Consider the following 25326-nt stretch of genomic DNA (forward strand, 5'->3'; position numbering starts at 1 on the left):
ATGTTGCAATATATTTTATAATACTTCTTCTACAGGCTTTATTAAAGAAATGTTCTTTCGGAAGTACTTTTGTGCATAGTACTTGTAAAATTGGTGTTAATGGTAATGGCAATATTTGTATAATATTACAATACTTTGCACTTGCACCTTTTATCTAGAGGTTTCAGAGTGTGCTGACAATGAGCGAGGTAAGCAAATACTTTTTCTTCTTTAACAGTCCGAAACACCAATACCCATGATCACATGGGATATTTGAGACTGTGACTTAAAAAGACTAGTATTCTGAGGCCCTGTTCTGTGCCTTAATTATTAGATCATTCTCTTTATTTTATTCAGAGGAATGCTTAAAAAAAACACTTTTAAATGGGTATGGAACAATGCTTCAGGAAAATGGACTCTTAGCAGAAGGATCAGCCCTGTGAAAGCCAATTGTTTCTCTCCTCTTTTTCTTGTGTCTGCCATATAGCAAGAAATATATTGATGATTCTGGCACCCGCATACCTTCAGACTGGAAAGCATGTTCAGTTCCGCAGACATAAATAAGGAATAATGTTCTAAATATTTTTCATTTAAAGTAGGGTCCAGGGCATAGAAGAAAGCAAACACTGAGGCCCAGATATGCAAAGTATAAAATGATAACAGCCTCAGCAAAGGTCACTACCTAAGCTATCTACTTACATATAGAACCAGTATATTGGACAGTTGCCAGCATTTGTAGAAGCAAAGGTCAACATGGTGGTCACAGATGGGCTGGGCAGCACATAGGCAGCAATCCAACACTTGTTCTTTGACTGTTTTCTATACCTAAGGTATATTTGTGTTTTAAAAGTGACCTTTCTAGTCAAGCTTGCCACGAAATCGTAAAGAAACATGACTCAGAGTTGCCAAGTTTAGATCTAGGTTTGAAGTCTCCTAAAGTTCAAGGAAATTCAAATCTGGGACTGTCACCTTGAGTTATGCTTGATTAGATTGGTGATGTCCTTTAGCTGTGAAGCCGTAAGCACACACAGGCTACAGTGCAACATCAGTGAAAAATTCAATGATGAGTATGTTGTCTGTTTTTTTTTTACTGTACAAAGACCAGAACTCTTGTGTAAGAACATTGCTTTGATTCAAGCTCCCATGAATCATTCCAAGCTTTTACCTTCATCTGACATTCTGAATTCTTTGTCTGTTTCTGTACTAGACTGCAAGACTAGCTCCCTGTCTTCTTATAATAAACATATCATCCTAATAATGCTTCTAGTGTACACAAATCTCTGGAAGAACTAGTCTCTCCTTCCAACAAAGTGGGTAGGTGATCTGATGAGCTGCAAGTACACAGAGTATTCTGGGGGCTAAGAGCAACACTGTATAGTGAACAGCGTTGGAAGAGGTTATTGAGAAAACTGGTCGAGGCAGTGGAAACAAAATAGGAGACTGGGAAAGGTAGCTTGAAAGAATAAAGGGAAAACAAATGACAACCTCCAATTGTTTCTGAACACTGGGTTAAGATGAAGGATGTTTTCAGAGGATGGAATGGTACACACCCATGGAAAGGTCACAGGCACTAACAAAGTAAATCATAAACAGAAAATAGGTAGAACCAGCTGACTGCATCTAAGAAGCAATAGGATGCTTCACTCAAAGCACAACTGAAATGGATCCACATGCAAGTGAGCAAGAAAAAGTGTGTTCTGAGATGGCCTCTATATGTCTGCACAGCACCTCCTGTACTACAGCTGGACCAGTCAGCAATCAGCAGGATTCCAGACTGGTCAGATGGCCTCAAGGGAACTGGACAGGGGTGCATGTGGGGACTGGGAAATTCTTGCTTGCTAATGCCAGGGAAAGCTTTGGAGCCTTGTTCCCCAATACTGACTATACAAGGCGACGTGACATGCCACATCAGCTCTGAGAGGACCTTGGAGTTCCTGAGCTTTATACAGCAGAATGGAATAGATGACTATGGTAAAGCTGATCTAACAAGGGATTTACAAAACTTCACTGTGTTTGAGTCATATGGTTCACTTCCATGAACCCTGAAAGTGGTCAGGTGATTTTGTGAGCCGTTAAAGATCAACTTCACAAAGAATTAATAAACAATTCAGGGAACAGGCTGGTTTAGAAATGGCATCATACAATGGCAAATAACCAAGATGCTCTCCCTTTGCATTTCTAATAGGAGATGGGAGAAAACCTGACCATCCATTCAAATTTTAGGTTCAGTTCAAGAATTCCAAGCCACAGCTTAGCACTCCAAGGCAGGAGTTAAAAGTGTTTTTACTTAATTTTCCACACTCTAATCCTATGCATAGCTGCAGATAAAATGTCCATGACACAAATTGTAGATGTAGTTTTTGTCATACAGTTCACATGCTGGACTCTTTCTAAACTGTTCACAGAAGGTAACTAAAACACAATTCTGTTACCAGTAGGCTTAAATTTGATCTACAGGTGACTGTATTGTCACTTGGAAAAAAATATAATGGTCTTCAAATTCAAGCCAGTTGCAAAACAGAACTCTATCAAGCTGTTTTAATTTGTGCTTCTGACTAAAGGCTCCCACAAACCCTTCAGAAACTGGGGATGTGTGTCCAGTAAGTGCCTGGGCCTGTAGAGGCACTGGGAAGATTAAAGCCAGAGTGACCTGCCCCAGGCAATGTTAAAACAGTACTGCACACTCTATTCCTGATAAATGGGCTATAAATATGGATGAATGTAAGTATAGCAAATGTGGGGAATTTTTGTACTGAAAATCAAATGCGATCAACAGTTTTCCTTTTTGCTTGTCTGAAACCCTTGTCCATCTATTTAAAATTAACTATTGTGTCTGTTTTCACCCTATCACATCAACCTATTATCAGACATCTATTTATTAGGAATTATGGAATAGAAGAGAATGTAGTTTATTACCTATTACAGCCAATATTCAGTGATGCTGGGCTTCCACAACCATCTTCACAATCTTTTCTAGCCTCACTATTAGAAAATTCTCCCCTGGTGTGAATCTTAAATCTGTTACTTCTTCCTAATGAAGATAATTCCCCTCCTACCTGTAACAGGCTTTTATGCATTTCTCCTGCCTCTCCTAGCTCAAATGACCACAGTTCTTTCCATCTTAGTTCTTGCTTCCTGCTAGCGTTGCTTTCGTTGCTTTCACCATGCTCTTCTGCACTCTTTCCAATTCAGCCTGACTTCTATGCAGAGCATCCAAAATGAGATATAATATCCCAGCTGAGATCTTATTAATAGTGAACAGAATAAACCAATTGCTTTGCTCTGGTTAGCTTTCACTGGCCAGTTAGAAGAAACCCATAACTGGACTAAAGGGTCATGTTTTCACTGTTTATAAATCTCAATACTTGCTTGCCATTTGAAAGACAGCAAAATGTTGTTGGCACCTGTTGAGCTTGTGAACACAAGATTCAGATTCTCTTCTAAGAGACTGTTACCTAACTAGCTGTCACCTCAGATCCTTTATTTATTCCTGCCTATATGCAGAGCCTGTGACTTTCCATTTTATTTAGACGATTTATCCAGTTCCTCAAGAGCCCTTTGAATTCTAATGCTGCCCTCGAGCATGCTTCTTGTCCTTCCTAGCTTCATGTATCTGCAAATGTAATACACATATTTCCTCTTCCATCATTCAGGTCACTAGCAATGAACTGAACTGAACTCAGGGCAGGCTCTTCGGTTGTAGAACCTCACTTGGGCCATCACTACTTTCCACACAAAGGGTCTGACCAACTTTCCCAATCTTTTAGACCATGGTTTTCTAGCCAGCTTATGAGAATGCTATAAGAGACAGTCAGAAGCCTTAGAAAAGCTAAAGAATATGACATCTACTTCTTTTCTCCTGTCTACAAGTCTAGTCATATCCTTTTAGAAGAAAATAAGTGTGATTTGATGTGATTTGTTCTTGGCAAATCTATGTTGGCTGCTAGTCATCTCCTTATCTTGCAGTCATATAGTTTGTTTAATCATTTGTTCCAGCACTTTTCCAAGAATGGTAGTTGAACTGACTAGCTTGTAATTCTTCTGCTCCAACCCCCCTCCCCATTCAGGATCTCTTGAGGAAAAACTGCTCAAAGTTCTTCAACCAATCTTTTAAGTATCTGAGGATGAAGTTAATTAGGTCCAACTGACTTGAAAACTAGCCTAAGTAATGCTCTAGCTTTCTTTTTCCAATTCTAGGCTGAGATCTTATGCCTTTATAATTATGTTAATAAGTTTCACTACCTTTTTTGACTAGAAAAAAATGCAAAAAGGCATTCAGCACTTTACCCTTTATGACTATCTGTTCTGAGTCTCCTCTGATCACTGAGTACTGAAAAAACAGACTGAAAACAAGGTCATATGTATATTTTCATATACAGAGATTTGTATATGATTTGATTCGGTTCTCTGTAAAGCTCTGTATTTCCAAACACAGAGCTTTAAAGAGAATCAAATCAAATCAGACTAATTGGTACAGGGACTGCAAAGAACTAAGTCCATACCTGTGCAAACACAGCCAAGCACATCATACTGTTCCATCACAAAAGCATTACATGTTCAGTATACCTGCTGCCACAGTTGGGCTTTATGTACATTAGTAACTGGAGCTTCTCTTTGTTGGATCAGGGATAAGGGGAAGAAGATATATACCTGGCACTTCTGTTGTGGGATATGGGCTCTTTTCGTCATTTTCATTGGGTTGATAATCATCCATGTTGATCTGACAAAATAAAGAAGGAGCAACAAAGCCTTTATCAGAAAAGGCAGACATTCTTCATTCCCTCAGACACTCAGGCTGTTCATGCCATCACTGCACAGAGAGTGCTGGCTGGCAGCAGACCTTACCTTGGTAGCAGGTGAGGATTCTCCATCAGCAGTGATCGATTTCAGCTCAATTTTCTCCTCTTTTGTCTCCTCCTCCACAGCTGCTTTTTCTATCTCCTGTTTCTTTTCTGGACTAGCAGTCCTAACAATTTTACAAGATAAAAAGTGAAGAGTTACAAAGGTGAAAAGTTGTTTCCTTTTCATTAACTTCATGTAGCACAGCACACACCATGAGAACAATCGGCTGGCACCTCCATTCAGAGTCCAGCTTACATACCAGTGGCTCCACCGTGTCCTCATCTGCAGGCAAAACCACAGACTCTGCTCTAATTTTATATAGCACCCTGTTATTTTATATCTTTCTCAATGGCATGTGTTTGTGTTTGTGGGTGGGTAGGTGCATGTGCATGTGGGGGAAGTATGTGTTTAGGTCTGTCAGTAGAGATCTCTTTGCTCACCCAATGACAAAGGCATGAACCATTTCAACTCATATCTTGTGGACTTTCACTAGGTTGCCTACAAAGTTTTGCCCCTCACTGCACTCCCAGGGCCATGGAAACCTGCTGACTAGCATGCAGCACGAAGCAGAAAGATCTGCACAAGAGATCCCCTTCAAGTAGCTTTGAAGACAGTGAATAGAAATAACCAGTAAGAAGAGGCTTCTCTGCTGTTGGCAGCTGGGAATGACAAAGAAGCTCTACATCCAGCTTGTGCCTCCCAAGAGTCTGCAGAAACACTAAAAAAACTGGCAAGAGAACAGCATGTGGCATCAAAAGAGAAGGAAGCTGCTGAATCTTGTCGAGGGAACAACAGTCTGAAAACACGCCTTGAGGTCCAAAGCAATCAGAAGGTAACAGGGAGGTTCAAATGGGATTGTAACATTGACAGCATTCCACACTCATCCTCTGCTGATGCCCTGAAAGCTGATCAGTCATTCAGATCTCCTTTTCCCTGCTCATGACATTGCAGCTGTGGGCACTCCCAGCTCATGACACCTTCTGTCCTTTAGTTTGAATTGTTTTACATAAAAATGTATACATACATAATTCTATATATAATTACATTAATCACATATATAATCTATACACACCCACAGAGAAGTTATACACATATATTACATATACACACATACTTGCACATATGTATGTGCATAATGCATGTAATTACACTCACAGGAATGCCTGCATATGAGTTGAGATAGGTGTATGCAATTGGATTTACCTAGCTAGCTTCTTCCTTTCTTTTTCTTCTTCTTCCTCTTTCTGTGCAGATGTTAAACTCTCAGCATCAGCAAGGTTGTCCACAGCAATGGCCAAAAATACATTCAGTAAGATATCTGTTTGTGTGCTACTTAAAGAAAACAGGCTTTGAAAACTGCACAACAACATTATACCAAAGGTTTCTTAATTGAAAATTTTTAGCAACCTGTCATCAGATCTCTTGAATTTTCCAAATTTCCATCTCACACAGATGTTCAGGATGTGCATATCCAGCATGCACAAACCTACACCTTCCATCTAAATGGCTAACATGCTGTGTACCATTTCCAGAATTTCACAACAGAATGACCGATAAAAGACACCGAAGTCCAGACTTAGATTTTAGTTTCCGATTTCCCAAAAGAGTCTCACTTTGTGCAACAAATCCCCCGGAAGATAAAGGGAGTGCTGAAAGTTTTGCATCTTTGACAGCTTCAGGCACTTTTATTAAACACTCATATTCAAGAGCCTCATACCATAAGGCACCAGGGATTTCCAGTTTTGGCCTATGTACTTGAGTTGAACAACCTCATGACAGGTATTCCCACAGACATGTGTGGATTTTATGGACAGTAAGTATAGCACTCTCATTAGCATTTCTGAGGCAACCAGAAAGAAATTCGTTTAGTCTGGGCATTGAAGAGTTGAGCTGACAACTCTGCCATCTCCTAGCAGAGAGTCCGTGCATGGCCAGTCATGCCCAGGTAGCTGAAGGGCAAGGAATTACAATTCTTTTCTTGTCTTGCTGGATCTCATGTTACAAATCTGAACATCAGCTTCTTTTATAAATTTCTTGAGAGTGGGTTTATTACACCATGATAACTTTTAAGTAAACCCCAGTTCAAGGCTTAGTCTGGAAAAACAGCCACCCCACTCCCTGGGCTCCAAGGTCTAATGGCTCCGAAGTCAGCCAGCACGTAGAGCTGGCTCACATTTTCCTCTGTAGTTCACAAGGAGGTCCAAATTGTAGCTTTTTTAAGCTGTCAGGCAGACTGCTTACCTTGACCTTCAGATAAGTGGAATTGCACCATCTCACTTTGAAGTGAAGGCATGCAGGTCAATTGAAATGTCAAATAACAGGGTTTGAGAGATCTGAATTACGAGGAAAGGCCGGAAGATCCAGGCTGAGACTACAATGTGGCTTTATAGAAGAACCTTTATAAAACAAAATTTCACCTCTGACACAGGAGGGCCACTAAAGAAGCAGAAACTAAACATGAACAAATTTGGAGCAAACTGAGATATGGAATAGAACAAAAGCTCTATGTTATATTCAAATTACTGTGAAAAGACACTCATAGACTAATCGTGCAGTGTGCTTTGGACCTCCTGGGATATGTACAGTGCCCTCACTTCACCTTGAAGCCAGAGAGAACTGAAGTTACTTAATACCAGCACAGGCTGGAATATGACAGACCACACGATTTTCTGTTCGAAGAACACACAGATTGCGGTAACTGAAATGGAACATGGTTCCTGTTAGTTTATACATGAATTAATATATGATCTCACATAAATCAATTATGTCAAACATATGTTACCTCTATTACAGCATTTGTATATACCATATTGTAGATTATACATATTTTTATTCCACATAAGGATTAGATGAAAGCGCATGGAATATATTACTGAAAAGGCAATTAAAGCAAAAATATGCAGTAAGTACAGTAGGTACACACAGAGATTAGTTTCTGGAGAAGGTAGGAAAGAAAAACCTATGAGAGAATTAAGAGGAATGAAAAATAAAAACACTAAACATGTAAAGATACTAAATAAAAGCTAGCATGCAGAACTGGCACATAGCTGGCTCTTACAACTGTTTATGTGCCTTAGCACTAGCTAAAATTAAACAAACTTGTTTAACTTTTGGCAGTGCAAAGTCAAAATTCAAACCTAGGGAAAAGGTAAAAATGTAAGGTATGAAATTAATTATTTTCTGATATAAAGTAGTAAAGGGTGGCTTTAGATTCAGCCCCACTTGAAGAAAAGGGTAGCATCAAAGGATACAGTTTCCACAGATGAAGAGGATGATGAAGTAAATACAGACCAACATTCCTGGAAAAGAGGGGCCGCCATAAGCCATGATCCCATCATACATCACCGAATTCCAGTCCTCCCCAGTCAGGATCTAAATGACACATTCCCACCAATAAGGGATACAGCGTTAGACCACACAAAGAATTTGAAAACCCCATAAACATAAAGATATCTTTGATCCTAAAGAAAACCCCCTCCCCCAGGAAGATTGGAGACTCTGGCTGTGTCCATCTAGAAAACAAAAAACAAAAAAACAAACCAAAAAAAGAACAAGGAAAATGCAAAGAGAGACTGTTCTCAAAGTGTAAAAAAAATCCCAGATGTCCCCTTGAAGATGATGCCTGAAGCCAAATGGCTCTCCCAGACAACCCTGTTCAAGTCTCACCACCTCTCCCAGGCATCTCCCTGCCATGTGCCTGTTGTTTCAGACAGGCTGCACAACCTATAGCACTGAAGACAGCCCTCAGCCCAGCCCTCCCTGCCGCTTCCCTTCACCTTGCATGTGAAATCATCATCCTGACGCTCTTGGTTGATTACTCTCAAAACTGCAGATATTTGTTCCCCAGTACTGTGGGACAGGGGAGGACAGCTGCAGAGTTGGGCTTTGTCATGCAGGTGCTGCCCTAGGACATGGCAATGGCCATTCCCTTGCTAGACCCTGCTAAGTCCTGGTGGCCTTGCTACACACGGGCTTTAGCTCTGGTTCCCCACTTTGGGAGGAATTACCCCTGTGCTGGCAGCACAGCATGGCACCTTGCTCCTGGAGCTCTTAGCCTGATGTCTAGTCTCAGGGACTGTCAGGTTGCAGGGGAAGGGTGCAGGACCTGTTCTCTGTCTCACCATGTGAACACAATGTGTTGGCCCCACTGGGACCACTTTTGCCCTTACCTGAAACACAGTGAGGAGTGACTGAGGGAAGTTGTCGAATGTACTCCTCCTGGTCTGCATCTCATCAAAATTAAACTTGCCCCCAAAGAGCTGCATCCCCAGGAGAGAGAAGATGATAATGAAGAGGAAGAGAAGCAGCAACAGGGAGGCAATGGAGCGGACTGAATTCAGGAGTGAAGCCACAAGGTTACTGAGGGAGTTCCAGTATCTGGGAAAGAAAATAGAAGCAGTTAAAATTCCTTCAATCCAAGACAGGTGCTCATGGACTGTACAGGATATCGGTTCAGGCTGCCTTCTGTGTATAAGCAGGCATTTCCAACCACCCTGTTAAACACTGAATCATTGATGTGCTTCCCTAAGATAATGAGACCTACTGCAGCTAATGAGTAATTTTACTACCACACGTGTACATACACAATTCTCTCCACCTCCCACCCCATACACACACCCAGAAGATTATTGCAGCACTCTCCATCTAAGGCTCTGCAAATCTATCAATATACAGTGATTAGTTCTTGCTGCTTCAGTGAGTTACATTCTAACCAACCTCATTACAACACTCACAGATGTTATGGCAGCCAGAATATCTCACTCCAGAGAATGGCCTGTAATAACTAACAAGAGCAGATGGGGAAACAGTTTGGATGCAAATACAAACTTGTCCAAAATCTGGTGTGTGTGAGTGTGTGCTTGGGCTCACTCACAGATAGAGGTTGCTAAGCTTTCTGGGATTGAGAGGAATGAGAAAGATATTAAAGGTCCTTTTACACGGACCTTAAAAGAGACTCCAGAGCTACATCCATGAAGGTCAGAGTTTCCTTTGCTCTTGGAAGAGCACACCATCACTGCTTTTTTGGGTATCAAACCCACTATACTTCCTCGAGCAGGCTGCAGAACATTTTGGAAGGGATCCATCCAAGAGAAAGGACACCTAAGACCTGTTCTCCCAGCATATGCAGGCTTGTGCCCAGATCAGACTGATATATGATGTAGAGGAAGGATCTTCTTGCTCTTGTGTTTCCTCTTTAGGATTCAAAGAGATGCCAGCAGCATGCTCTGCTGCAGTGTGTCAGTTTGCTTGCATTCTTTGCCAGCCTTGCAAAGTAGTCATGTGTCGGAGAAAGACTTCAGAAAAAATTGCTAAAGAATCCACATCACCCATGAAGCATCTTCCACTTTGGTCTTGCACCTGCTCAACCACTCCTAGTCTACTGCTTAGCTGGTCACGACCATTTCTCTTTTATGCAGTTTTGAGTCTGACAGAGCTTTCAGACTGGGCTGAAGTATTAGCTGTCATCTTCCAGTCACCTCATTTTGAATGCACATTACTAGCAAGCTTCAACAGCTTTCACAGGTCTGCAAGCCAGTAATGTTTGCCTGTGATCTCCAAGACTTCCTTCTAGTACCATCTCTTGTGGCCTACCACCATGCTTTGAGACTCCACTATGGCCAATGTCCTCTACTCCCTTCTCCCAAAGCCCCGAACACTGAACCTTTCTTTCCTTAGAGGACTCTGAATTTCTAGCCATATTCTCCTCAGACAAAAGTTCCACTTGAGAAGGATGGCAGACATGTCTAGTGCTCTCGCTCCTCTAAGGAAGCCTGATCCTTCAACATACAATTTTTTTCTGAAAGTAGTGTAGACATTAGAGACAAAGGTTCTTAAAATCCCAGTCAAATTAGTATTTTTAACGTGTCAGTGTAAAAAGAAGACTTTTCTTGTCCCATGGAAGACAGGCATGTTTGAGCAGCCCAATCACTTTGTGAAGGTTAGCGATCTGATCTGCAGAGGGACACTGCCATGTCCTCTGAGTTCAGCAAGTAGTTCATCTCCAAGGACTGAGCTTCAAAGAGAACTGTGATGTTTTCCCTCCAGCCCAGCTTCAGCACTTCAGAGAAAACCAGAATGCTTTAAAGTTTAACCGCAATTAAGGAGATGAGCAATGGAACACTACAGAGCAAAGGTAAGGGCATGGAAGCTGTGGGCTCAGTGCCACCAAATATCTGCACTGAATGTGCAATGTAACAGCTCACTGTATTTGCATTTATGCTTACAGCTCACATACTTTCACACTTTGCAAGGAAGGGAAAGTGACATAGGAAAAGGGAAAAATTAATCTCTGATGAAACTTGACTGACTTTAGCATCCTTAAATCAGAAGTTGATGGGGTCCAGAATATCTCACCAAGTCCTCCAGTGTCAGCCAGGACACACATTTTCTAGGTCTTTCTAGCAGTACCCTTAAAAGGCATACAGTAAAGCTGTTACACATCTGAATAGTCTCAGTGACTCACTTTAAGCTTAAATGCCTTGCTATCTCAGAGCACAGAGTTCTATCAGCTCTGCATTTCTTACAAAAGGCTCAATACCTGAGATTCAGATTCTTATGTAACTATCAAACTCACAGCTATTAACTGAGATGACCTCGTGATAAGATTAGTGCTGTTTTATCTTTGTACTGAGGGCTAGCTAGAAATACAGCACCATTAGAAAAGTAAACAAACCAATCAGAGGGAAAAAAAAAAGAGAAAAAGGAAAAAGGAGAGGATAAGGAAAGCTTCACTTGACTAGGATGTGAAAATAACAATTGTCTTATCTTAGTGTCCTAGAAGCCTGACCTAAGGTTACCATCTGTCACATTAGGTGGTTACAGAACTAACACGAACACCCCCTCAAAGTGAGATCTAGGGTTACTCCATAAGGCTTTTAAGTCAGGAATGAAGCTCAAAGAAGAAGTTTCTTGCTACTTCATCCTCCTTGGATTACTACAAAATAAAAATAATTACAATAAATCTCATGGCACTGCTGCATGGAATCAGAGGTTTTGAACCAGGCAGCAGCATGCAATGGGAGGTACAAGAGTAAGTGCTGCTGCTGCCTCAGACTTATAGGGAAATGAATGTACTTTTTAACATCTCCTACTTGCAGATCTCAGACCCTTAAGGATGCCAGTGAATGAGGCACTGCAAAACCCCAGTGAGTATGACATGATTATGATCCCTGTTTCAAAATGGAGGAATGATGCAGAGAAGTTAAATGGTTCATTCAACATCTCACCAAAAAATCAATTGCAGAACTAGATTAGAACGTAATGTGTTCTTTTATTCTCTTCCCTCTCCTCTCCATTGCCTTCCACTATGTCTTTATGACACTGGCAATCACAGATGCAGAGTTTAAAACAGTAGCAACAGCTGGCAGTCTCATTGTAGGAAAGTTCCCACACTGTTCATCCAATATAAAACCACTTTGAAAGCAGGTACAAAAAAAAAAAAAAAAGGTGCCCTGTCTTTCCTCCCTATGAACAGTGACATATCTAGTGGCGAGATTAGGCATAAAATATCAACTTTCAGTATGCTGTTGCCAATAAATTGATTTATTTTTTAAGTATAAAGGACTAAATACAGGGATTTATAAAGCAGTAAAGGACTATTTATAAAGAGAAAGTAATTTGTCTTCTCATAGCAAAGGGAGAGTTTCTGCACAGCCCTGTAAAAATTAGAGAGAATAAACCAAACAGATTATATTTTCTGCTTGTCTCATATACAAGACTAAATGATTCTGAAGAGCATAATTTTGGAAGAAACATTTGCTCTTGAAATTGTAAATGTGGTTTCTAAAATGATGCATTGTTAATCTGATGGTGTCTTTATTTGTTTCTATTATATCAGGGGGCTGTATTTGTGTTTTTCCTAAAAGTGTATCATCTTGATGCACCCAGATTTTGTTTGTGCTTGGTGTTCACTATGGAAAATCCATACAAATATATAAAGATTAGGCTACCTACTGATATAATCTCACCAGAGTAATTTTCCTCCTTTGTGTCTTTTTAATGCCCTTGGTTATCACTATTTCCATCTCCACTGTGTCCCCCCATGTATTCTTCATGAATATATGTATTTGACATAAACCACAGCACTGTGCCATTCACTAAGAAGAAAATCAACTCTATCCCAGCTGAAACCATGAGGACACCACGGTCATCCCTCCTACCCTTCCAAGCTTTCTAGGACTGTACCTTTTCTGTATTATCATTGCACTCAGGTGGTGTATTCCACTAGTATTGATAATGCTGTCAATAAATCATCATTGTACTTAGAACTCAGTGAATAGTGGAAACATTTGTATTTTACTGGAGAACACCAGAGGTAAAAGTTTTGCTTTAATTCTCTCCTGCAGTAAGACATGAGTGGGCCTAAAACAGTGCTTTGGAGTCTTGTGCTAGGGCCTTCCCTATGAGGGCGAACTTCACCCACAGAGGGGAAAAATCATGAAGAAAATTATGAGTAATTAAAAAACAGATAAATCTAAGACTACTGCCACCTACTTGCCAATATTTTAGGAACAGGAAAGAAGGCAAAATCAGATGAATACATTATTCATTATGAGTTATTCCTCAGCTCTGTGCTTTATACATAGACCCATCTACAAATTTCAGGAGATGTAGTCCAGGTAACATTTGCATCCATGCAAAATTGTATTTTACTTCTGCTGCAGAATGAAAGTAAATATAACTAGTCCTGCTGCTGGTTGGTTTGAACATTCCGTGTCTGCCAGAAGCTTTAGGAATATTTGAGTACTCCAGTAGCTCAAGCTTCCTAAAGCATTAATGATATCCTCTCAGCATTTGCCTTTCTATTAGAGAATTCTCTTAGCTAGATTATATATGTTGTGTAGGAGTGGAGAAACGTCTTGTAAAAACAATGACCTCTCCAGGATGCTATGCTGAAACTTATGCGTTTATAGCTATTGGTATGTTGCCCTGGGTGTATCTGATTACCCAATGCCTCAAACAGCTACTGGTTTCCTCAGAAACCAGGCCTGGGACTCAGTGATGACAGCTTTCAGACCCAAAAGTCCAGGAAAAACAGTCACCAGACCAGAGATCCCCACTATTTCTGAAAGGGCAAAGATGCCTCTCCTGCTGGAAACTCTTGTAGCTGGAACATTTTCCCTTTTCTATGATCACAAGTCTAAACAGACCACCATTTTTTTCTTTTTTAATAGTTGTAGGCTTGCTTTGGCCTCTCTCTCTGAGAGTGTAAACTGATTTTCTGTCTCTGACATCTGACCCTGAAAACTATCCACCCTGCCAGAGAGCTGAGGCTCAGAAGCTTTAAGGGTAAATCTTGTACGATGTGTAAGTCCAAGTCTGCTGTTTTTTAATGCCTCTCAGCTCTGCCATCTTGACTGTCTTCCAGTTTTGGTCTTGTTTTTGTCATGCGCTGTGTTTTTTATCTCAAATTTGTCATAAATTTCCTTTGGGGGAGTTCATAGTGATTCTAGGGACATTTTCATAGCTGAACTTGCAGAAAATGCACACTTCCATCATCTCAGTCAAGTTTTTATAAGGTGCTGACTGGTGCCCACATGGGAAAAGGCAGGCCCTGTGCTGCTTCATGTGAGCACTTGGATAGATTTGTTTCAAAAACTCCCAAATGAGTAAGTTGGGATCTGATCTCTCCTACAACCTCCCCACAAGCTGAACATCCCTTGCCACCAGGCTGATGTTTTGGAAGTACCTGACTGCAAGAAGCAGTGACTTTCTAATAGACACTACTGTGCCTTTACGCAGAGGGAGAGGAGAAAGAAGGAAAAGAAAAAAGAGGGGAGACTGGAATATGGAAAAGGCTGGTTTCTTTGTAAAGCTGCTGCTTCACGCTGGACTCCTTTGAAGAAGAAGAGTGGCAACGTCCTTTGCCTGTAGCAGCTGGTGTTGACACTCTCCCATACAGGCCACTGTTGAATCTACTGGAGCTGGCATGGGATCCTCAGTCAAATGTTGTTTTGGCTCAAAGCAGTCTTTCAGGCTCCTCTCTGTTACCATAAAGCAACAGAAAAGGTCACAAGGCTATCTGCTGTTTTATTTTCACTCTGTTTTTTGCAGGGAACTGTAAGACCCCATGCTCAGCTCACACTGTCCTTCCAGATTTCAGTTTAATAATCTGCATGGTATCAAGTGTCTCCAGGCCCCTAAGCTGGACTCCTCACCAATCCTTACCACTCACATCAGGGATACCCAGCCTGCACAGCCCTCCTCATCTTGCCACAGACGTCAGAAGATGAGGACTGCCAGCCTAGCACTCTCACTACCTACTTAGTGGTAGAAAAAGTGAAAAAACAGGAATGTGAGTGACTTGTACCTATATATGTTGTGCATTGAGCAGTAGCCCTCCTTCATTCCCAAAGAAGCACAAACCTACCTTGTGATTTTAAATATTCTTAGGAGTCGAACACATCTCAACACCGAAATGCCCAGTGGTGACATGATCTTTGTCTCAACCAGAATAGTTTCCAGGATTCCTCCACATACAATGAAACAGTCAAAGCGGTTGAAGAGGGACACAAAATAGGCCTGGAGACCAAGGCTGTACATCTTCAGCAGCATCTCTGCCGTGAACAGAGCTAGCAGCACCTTATTGGCAGTGTCTCATGAAAAACAAACAGATTAATTAAACTTAGTCAAAAGATCATCACAGCTAACCATAGGCCCTTGCCTGTAAGAAATTCCTTCTGGGATCAGTCTGAAAGGTTAATTTCAGATAAGCTTGGGTCAAAGAATGGACTTCAAAAGCGTGGGCATCTCATTCACAGAAATGTTTTACAAAGACGCTTACAGTGATTCTTATGTATTGCACATACAGCTGCGATGTATTACACAACCATATAACCTCCGTGGCAGTGACATGCCCTCCTGTGCACAACCTCCCATCACACTTGTCATCTGCAGATGAGAGTGGGAATAGAAGAGCTGCTGTGCTACCTACTGCTACTTAATTAAGCCTTTCAGCTGCTCTCACCTCCAGTAAGGATTCAACTGTTCTGCAGACAGAAGAACTTTATAAAATAATCACTCTTCCTCACCTCCCCGGTAACCAGACTTTATCACAAATGCCATTTCAGGGAAAACCTTGGAGAACCTATAGCTCCCAGTGGCTATCCATATACCAGAAATCCAGTTGCTGCAAATATATATCCAGCATAAGCTCCTGATTTCACCTACACCCAGTGAACACTGCTTTGGCTGGAAACAAGGAAGTTGCGTTTTTGCTGAAACTCCTCCCATTGCAGGCAAAAATTTTGTTGTATTATCTAAGATCCTCCACAGAGAGAGGACTATTTGGAGCTGCATACGCTCCTTTTACATTGTGTGGTTTAATGCATCAGCTCCTCCCTGAGGCCTCTTTTCTGACACTGACCACTATAAACAGAACCATCAGCCTCTTCTCACCTTGGACCTCCGTGAGCCAGTCTGGCTGGTTGTAGTGCTCAGAGGCAATGGTAAGGGTGTTGAGAAACACAAGGAAGATCACCAACCAGTAGAAAACATTGGACTTGACAGCGGCACGGCACTTTCTTCTGCAGAATCGATTCCATCGGCGCCAGTAGCGACTTGAAAAATTGGAAAAGGAGAAGATATTTTCAGATAGAGATCCTAAGGCTATTGCAAATCTCTGTCAAGAGAGACTCTAGTCTTGATTATTGTTCAAGAATGGCTGAAAATAACTTTAAAGTTCACCCTGAGAAATGTTCTCTCATTCTCATCCAAGTTAACAGTTGTGATCATCCGTCCATTAGCTAGAGGAATAAAGTTAGCCATAAGCCAATTTGCAACATTTAGGGGTAAATAAACCGCTTCAAGCAATGTCTTAATCTGATTAAGACATCCATTGCAGCTACCCTGAGAGGCTTTTCAGCCCAGTTCCCACAAAAATAATTATTCTTCTTGTATTTAATGCTTGTGGCCTGCAATGGGACCTTGCCCAGCCTCAGGGTAGTCAATGAGAAGATACTTGCAATATACCATGGACCTCTGGAATAAGTCCTTGGAGAGGTGAGGTCACATAAAATCTGTGGAACATTTCTGACATTCAGCAATGTTCAGGAGTAAGCCCAATACATACAAGGGCTCTGAACAGAAAAATAAAACTTAGGGGACCTCAGCGTCTCACCTTCATGCCTGGAACTAAGGATACCATTTGCTAATCAACAGACCTTTTAAAGTTTGCTTTCCCTGAATGCATCCCCTTGTGTCATTGATTTCTGAGGGTAATTAATAACCACAGAAGATATTTAAAGCTAATTACACACCTCCTACTCTTCAGAATTTAACTTGCATAGCAACCAGTTTCCAGGCAACACTTGCACTGTATAATAAATCTAATAGTTTTATATAGATATTATACATATGTGTGTGTGTATGTGTGCGCATACACAACACTACAGGAAGAAAGAACTTTTCTTGGCTAGTCTTCCCTTATGTATTATTTCCAGTGATAAACTATGGCCATGCTTGAGGTCAGGGTTCAGCACCTATATGAACAAAAGCCAGGTGGTGTGAAAATTCCACATTGGCCAAGAGTTTTGTGACAACATTTTTACAGGTAATCAAATCCAAGCTGTTTTAGCTATGCAATTTATAAAGGCACCCATGCTAGCACCCACAAACATTTAATAAGGGTTGTGTGCTTTGCAGTGGATTTGGGACAAGAAACGATCTTCCCAATTTTCAAAATGGGCACAAGATTTAGACATACGTGTTGTCATGAAATCATTAGCAGTCCCGTATACACTTTTGTGTGTAGTTGTGCACAAATGTGCATGCATATGACTGTGTGATGATATGAGTGGGTTTTTGTGCTTACATCTACACACAAATAATTCTACAGATTGTAGGAATGTGAGCATGTATGCAGCTCTGCACAGGGATGCATATAGGCAGTATGTACGCATATGTGAATTCCTGAATTTACATTACTGTTCATTATTCAGGTAAGCTAAAGAACAGAGTTTCTCACTTGTTTCAGTTATTCTGAAAATTAATCTAGTTTTTTATAAAATTGACTTTGAAATCAAAGTTATGAAGGCAGCTGGCCTCCTACTGTAGAGGCAGAAATGGACTGGAACCTCAGCTACCAAGTTCCATGAGTTCAGCCAGCCTTTCCATCAGAAGCCCACTGACGACCACCTGGGGACTACTTCACATTTTCAAAAGCCTTAAGTTAACAGGAAAACAAATACCACCATGAAAACTCTTCATGTCCCATGGTGAAAGGGAGAATTTCAGAAATAAGATGCAAACTTCATCAGTTGAAAGATTTACAATCAAGCAAAGCAGAGTAGTGCAATAAAATGTAGGGAAGAGAACCTTGAGCTGACAGGGTTGATGTTGATGGATGTAGTATAATTATGTGGTTGAACTTTTTTTCCCTTCTGCTTTTATATTTTATGACTTGAGATATGTAGGTAGCAATCAGATAGGTACTTCTGAGTCAAATACTGTTAGTAGTCTCTGTGCCTTATTTCAGTAAGAAACTGAGAAAAAGGAGATGACTGACTAAAATCTGACAAGTTTGGTAGTATCTTCTAGAATCACCACTGTGTCCCACAGTTGCATGAGCAAAACACTTCATAAAGTAAGGAACAAAACCAGTGAAAAGGAGGAAAAGTAAAAGTCAGTTTTACTTACCTAAACTTTGATTTTGAGATCCGATGCCTGAAAGATAAGAATTGCCATTAAAGTCTCTGAAGCTGTTCCATACCTCCCAGGTTTTTATAACATCAAGAGAAAGAAACCAAGTTAAGCTCAATTAATTTTTTAATGCATGCAGTTTTCCTCTTGAATCCCCTGCAAGTCAGTGTAGGCACTGGGCATGACTAGAATTCCCTGACATACAAATCTTGGTTTTTGGCAGAAGTCATGAAGCAGGAGTCATGCCATGACGGGATTCTACCACCTACAGACATCAGTGAGCTAGCTTTTCGCTTGGGTAAAAGGCAGGCCTAATGCTAGGGGCACTCTACATCTGTTACATTTATTTTTTAAGTATGACTCTTTTTTCTTTTAGTAACTAGTTTTGGGTTTTTTTTTCTTATATTAAAATATGTATGACTTTATACAGACAGACTTGTTGCTTTCACACATCACCTGTCACATATATAAGCACATTATGAAACCATGGGGAAAATAATGCTTTCTTTTTTTTCCAGCATTTGAAGGAAAAACAGTTCATGGTAGATATTTTCAAACTTGGAAACTAACACTTGTCTTTGTTAACTATGCAAATTGGTTTGAATTCAAAAGGGTCTGAGCAATGACAGTTTCTGTTGCTATCAATGAAATTTTGGGAATTAAGTATTCCTGAAAATTTGGCCATGTTCCCACTATATATGTGTTTAAATACCTAATTCCACACACTTGGATTTATTCATCTAAATAAGCTCATTAGCTTTTTCTGAGAAGTCACAGGGAAAGCTAGAGATAGACCTCAAATCTCTAACCACTACCTTGCTCTGCTTGACACATCATCTTACAAGGCCCGTGAATTCTTTGGCTGTCTTTTGGTACATACATAATGGTGCACAGAGAGAAATAAACGTATGTGGATGCAATGACATCAGTCAGATGTGATTTAGGAAGTGGCAAAGTTCACTACCAATAACAGAAGAAATGAGAATCTGGGGAGTGACTACGAAGAAGATACTCCTGCTGGGTTGAAGCATTTCTTAAGGTTCCCTCCATGATACAATAGTGATCCATTGTTGACAACAGTCAGCAAAGGTCTTACTGTGCTGGCTTAAAAATGGATTCACTGTTAGTAGGGGACAAAACAATTCTCAAAAGCATCTAACACCACTTTCTGTAGCAGTCTTAAAAATGGTCATGTCCCCATTTGAGGACATCAGTCACTGACAAGTAATCAGCGATGGGTCAGTTTCCTTATGTGGAAGAGATTTTAATGAAAGAAACATTTCACCAGCAGATGGTTCAAGCCAAAAAAAAAAAAAAAAAAAGCCTTTGCACTAATATATCATTCCTGCTGTGTCACAGGCAGCTTGTGTAGGCCACATACTAGGCAGCAGTGGGGTTAAAGACACATGCAAGAACTCTGTTGGTAAAGAGCTGGCACTGTTGGCACTGGCTGAAAAGAACATGCTAAATTATTCTGCAGAGACAAAGTAAGCTTTAACAAGGGTGATGAGTGAAGTACCTACAAAGCACATCCTTAATGTTAAAGCTATCCCAACTCCTCACTGAGAACTCTTGCTTTATCAGTGCTACCTACAAACCGTGATGGATCAGATTTACAGGCAACAGGAAAGAAGGCTCAAAGACAGGGGAAAGAAAAAGAAGAAAAAATCACAGTGAAGGAGAAAGCTGGGCACTGAAAAGGAGATGGCAAGGACTTTCACAGGAAGAGGCTGGCGGTGGGAGGGAAGAGACCAAAAGACATGTCATGGGGAACCTGCCTGATGGAAGGTGAAGGACAGGGAATGTGATGTCCTCTGGTGACCTCTTCGGCTAATGGCTTCCCAGTAAGGGAGCTCTGTGGCATTTAAGGAATCTTTTATTTATTTAAGCAAAAGAGATGCAGCAGGTGTAGTACTCATCATGCATATGATAATTATATCTTTGGAGCATTATGAGCAGCAGCCAAGTGCATTCAGTGCTCCCACAGGTTAGCTACAGCCTCCCCCCACCCCACACCTTGCCTTACTGCTATGGCAGAAGGCTTTATCACATGTGGGTGTGCTATATATATAGAACAGGACAAGGAATGAGGAAGAGCTTTATATTTAGAGCAGAATCCAAGAGTGAAATGGAATTTTGGAAACACAAACTGCACAATAACTGATTCTGGAAACATTATGCCTGAACCTGAAACACATTTTTCAATGACCCTTATGATCAATTATCTTTTGTCTTTCAGAACCAGGGTTAACTATATCATATAAAAAAAATCTTTTATGTCATCACTAAGGGCTGTCAAATAGCCTGGATTAGGGGCCTTGCCATAGCTTCTTTGTCACTCTCCAAACTGGTGCTTGCCAGGAGTTCAGAGTGGACCAGATTCTCTGCTGAGTTTAAGCATGGATCTTTTGCACACCTGGTACCCTGGGAACTTTATGCCATTGGAGGAAAAATAGCGTCCACATTTGTGTCCAGGTCTGGAATGTCTTTAGAAACTATTGTTTAAAATCATGGTATAGGAGCCTATCCAAACATTTCAGCTCACTACTGAGTGTTTTTATCATAGGAACCATGTAACTCAAATGAACTTTTAGAAAGACAAACACAAAAATCAGACCTCTGCTGCTGGACTAGCTATCTTTCAATTACTCTAAAACTCTTCTAACCTTACATAGTTATGTACCACATACAGGTAAGACAGTGAAGTTTAAAGATTTTATCAACATAAACTCAGAATAATTGGCACAATTCAAATGCAGTGAGATACGCCACATTCTGGGAAATAAAGTCTTTGTTTATCATGGTGGGCACCAGAGAAGAGAAACTATACACTTCTGAAGGATGTATAACACTCTTGTATAACAGGGATTGAGGACTTTGTGTAATTGTACACTGAACAAACAACTCTGGAGAAAACTTGTCAGTCTCCAAGCACGACACAAAGGCCATGTTACAGTTGTTTTCTGGGTATAGAAATTACTAAACATAACCGTGAAATTATCTTGCATGCTGGTCACAGCTACTTTTACGGTATATGATCCCACCTATAGGCAACTATCCTTGTGATAACTTACAAAGCCCTTGGATACTAGTAAAAGCTCTCAGAAAAGCAGTAATGCAGAAATTGACTTACTGTGCTTCTAGGTTATACACAACTTTGAGGAACATCCAAAGAGCTGCCGTGTGCATATTTTACAGATTTAGAATTGTGAGAACAGCATACAGGTGTGATATTGATTCTGTTTTGGTGCAACATACTGCATTCATGCAGTTACTGGTCAAGTGGCACAACATTTTCCCCTCTATCCCTGTTGCCATTTCATTGCTTCTAGTTAGGATGCTGACATCCTGAAGAGAAGATGCACACCTTAGGGTCCTTTTCCCAGGTATTACTGGGACAAGAGCATACAGTGACATGACATTCTGAGCTATGCATGCTACATACCTGATAATCTCTAAGCTTAATGAAGTGTTAGGGTTAATTCTACCCTCAGCTATGCCTCTGTGATTCACACCAAAGCAATGGGACTCCGTTCTTCTGCCTGCTATCCTCTGCACAATGCAGTTAATACTGTGAAAATGTACAGGGACATGCAATGACCATTTCTCATTTCTAACCATTAATTAAAAGCTTCCAGCAAAACAGAACAGATGATGTGCCCTGAAGAACTTGTGTTCTGATGTGGACTGCGATCCTCCTGCTGAGGCAATCACTGAATTTCAGTGGAGTCCACACCGTGGTGCCTCTTCTCTTTTTTTACATTCTTGCCCTTCTTGCAGAAGCACTGGAGAGCCTGTCGACCTCACGGAATTGATGCTGGGTTTAAGAGAGAGGCGGTTGTTGGCCAGCAGCAGTAAAAACCTACAGAACATCCTTAAGAAAACTGGATCTGTCTAGCTTAAAATTGATCTGGTTTGATATTCAACAGGCTTTCTTACAGGTTGGGAAAATAGGCCAGCACTTCAGCATTTAGTGAATAATCTTGTGCTCTCTGTGGCAAGTCATAGGCAAGGCCTGTCACAAAATCGGAAGAAAGAAGATAATTCCTCCTCCACAAGGGCATGCTGTTGTCCTTTAGACACATATAGAGCTGACTGTGAATATCAAAAGCACCTTGCTCATAATAAATTGGAGAGCAGCAGCTGAGGCCGACAAGTAAGGGTTGATCCTGCGTATTTTCCTGCTGAAGTCAGCAGCAATTTCAGAGCTTTTGGCAGATTTTTCTTACCACTGCTCCTGATGTGATGGGGACTTTGGTCCTCACAGAAGGAAGCTATCTTCTCATTAGGTGCAAACCAGCAGCAACTACAGCAAACCTGCAAGCAAACTGACTCTTTTGCCTTTACCACTGGCCTCTATGCTGATTATTGCAAGAACTGCATAGGAATTATTTTCCCAGCCAGAAAAGCACCAAGGGAAAATCATTGATGGTTCCGCTGCCAGGGAAAGCTTCCATTGTTCATAGTTTTCAGGACACACACACTGTTTTCAGTTGGAAAGCCAGTGTAGGTTGTTCATTTTGGTTTGTCCTGTTTTATTGTTTTAACCCTCTTTGGTGGAAAAGCAATTGAACTGTCCCCCAAATGTATGGAAATCCTGGCCAAGGTGAAAATGCCAAGTGGCTTATTGTTTCAACAAAAGCAGATAATTTTAAGCTCTCTTTCCCTTTGAGCTCAAGGGCTTCACTTTTCTAATGAGGCTCTATGGAACATTAGCTTCCACAAAGGTCTATTTTTTTTGTAGCTAATACATATGTATCAAAGCAAGCTCTATTGTGGCACTCCAGATCTGTATGGTTGTATTAGAAAATTAACATTCTGGTTGTATTGGAAGATTATATATGCTGACATCCCATACAGAACATATTACTGCTGATTATGAGCAATTGCCTGTCCTCAGAATCTAAGTCCTGCACAGCAGTAACCACAGAGGCTCAGGGAAACTACTCGCAATTGGGAAGTCCTGGGTATAAGGCTATCCTGTAAATAAAACCCCATTGCTCCTAGTTCTGGGTTTATCCCACTGATGCTTGCTGCAAAGGAAACGCACTTATTTGTACCCAGAAGCAACAGGTTATTAAAACTGTGACACATCAGAAGTAAGATTAGTTCCACTTCCAAATGTTGTCCTTGAGGATACAAGCTGTTGTGTTTCTACTGCAGGGCAGATGTCAGTGCCGTACAAGGCAATACCGTGACAGGGGTGATATACTGCGGAACCTGTGGGATGCTTTTCAGTGTCCTGGAACCCTACAAAAATCCTTTTTCAAATTCAGATGCCTGCTAAAGCTAACACCCATTTTAGGAAGGGAACTACTCCCTGCCACAGCTCTCCTGATAGCAGTAGAATTACACAAGGAATGAATATGAATCAGGTTTTTGTTGTTGTTGTTGTTGTTTTAGTTCTAAGAAACCGGATTTACACAATAAGTGAAGAGAGATTAGATGTTAGATTCCTCCTGAAACTCCCTCTGCTGGTTTGAAGACTGGCATTTCTCCAGACAGCACAGCTGATGAAGGCAGTTTCTATAGTATGTATACTATAGAAATAAAAGCTTCTCTGAGACAATTCATCACTAGGAGATAGCTTGTGTTCAAGAGGTACTCTCCTCATCTCACATAGCATATGTCTCTGTGGAGCTGAGAAAGGCTGTCAGGGAAGATCTTCTTTTCCAAAAGGCATGCTTGAGCCTGGTTTCTCAAGCAGATCTTTCTGTCATTCACAGACCCAGCCTTTCAAAGCTCTACAGTTTTTTATAAGAACAGAAAGAACAGCCAGTAATTCTAAGTTATCTTCAATAAAAATACTTTTTATTTCAGTCTCCTGGGTACTTTTTTCCTTTTATCATGAGTGCATTCTGATGGCAAGCTCAGTATTTAACCATGGTGGTGGTGCTGGGGTGGCTAAATGCCCTAGCTGCCTGATGCCACTAAATAAATAAATATATTACCATTAACTTGATATCTCCCTGTTGCTTCAGTCATGTCTGGTTGCAGTTTGCTCAGTGCAGTCTCTGCCCTCTGGGAAAAAAAGCGTTTATAGCAAGGCAATGTGGACGCATGGCTACCAGGTGATTTTAGCAGGCTGGTAAAAATGAAGACTCATCTTCAATAGATGAAACTCAACAACTGAGCAAAAAACCTTTCTAGCCATTCCAACTGTAAAACCAAAATCCAGAGGGCAGGTGACTGCTCAAAAGTCTGGGCCTAATCTTCAACTACAGTAAATCAGGATGGCATGAGTATAGTTATTAATGTTTACTCAAAATCACTAATACTAGATGAGGAACTTGAAAAGCTCAACTGACTTCACACATGAATTACTTCTATTCTGGAACACTGGGCCAAATTCTGATTATCTTAGTCAGGTTTCAATAAAATAAGATACTAATTCAAATAAATTCTTGCTTACATTTTTTATGTGCCAGCAGGAATATTGGCCTATGGGGGGTTTAAATGAGGGCTCAGAAAGAGAAGGACTTAATACTTCTTGAAACCAGAAAAGCTGTTTTCTCTCTGAATGTGTGATGCAGGTAAGAAAACAAACCAGAAAGGATTCCAAGCCTCAGAATCAAAGGCAGACCTGAATTTACCCATAACTAAGGAATCTTCAGAAAAAAACAAGTTTGAAACAAACATTTTACAAAAGCAGGAAGCATTAGCAAAATTTGTATCTCACTCCAGTATTTCAAATACAATGATACAGCCATTAATTTTCCTGGATGAAAGAGCTTATCCATCTCTTAGAGATGAAAAGCAATCTGAGTGAGGCCTTGAGGATTTTAACTGTCCTTGGGTAAGGGGTAAAAAACCCTTCTCAATAACAGACTTCAGTCCCTCTACTATACATCACCCATTTTCAAATGA

At 40.7% G+C, this 25326-nt stretch overlaps 1 protein-coding gene across 14 annotated transcripts in view; it reads right to left on the reverse strand.

Annotated features, from left to right (window-relative positions):
* CACNA1C (calcium voltage-gated channel subunit alpha1 C) overlaps window positions 1-25326 on the reverse strand; it is a 468525-nt gene that overhangs the window by 95745 nt on the left and 347454 nt on the right. For all 14 annotated transcript variants that reach the window (XM_080391534.1, XM_080391539.1, XM_080391535.1 and 11 more), the window contains 8 exons: window positions 18457-18483; window positions 16219-16379; window positions 15191-15416; window positions 8991-9198; window positions 8073-8193; window positions 6025-6139; window positions 4825-4945; window positions 4630-4699 (listed from right to left, as the gene is read on the reverse strand). In XM_080391534.1, coding sequence (XP_080247660.1) covers window positions 4630-4699; window positions 4825-4945; window positions 6025-6139; window positions 8073-8193; window positions 8991-9198; window positions 15191-15416; window positions 16219-16379; window positions 18457-18483 — 1049 coding nt within the window. The remainder of the gene's footprint in view (window positions 1-4629; window positions 4700-4824; window positions 4946-6024; window positions 6140-8072; window positions 8194-8990; window positions 9199-15190; window positions 15417-16218; window positions 16380-18456; window positions 18484-25326) is intronic.

Source organism: Falco punctatus, assembly GCF_963210335.1.
Source record: "Falco punctatus genome assembly, chromosome: 6".
Taxonomy (NCBI): Eukaryota; Metazoa; Chordata; class Aves; order Falconiformes; family Falconidae; genus Falco; species Falco punctatus.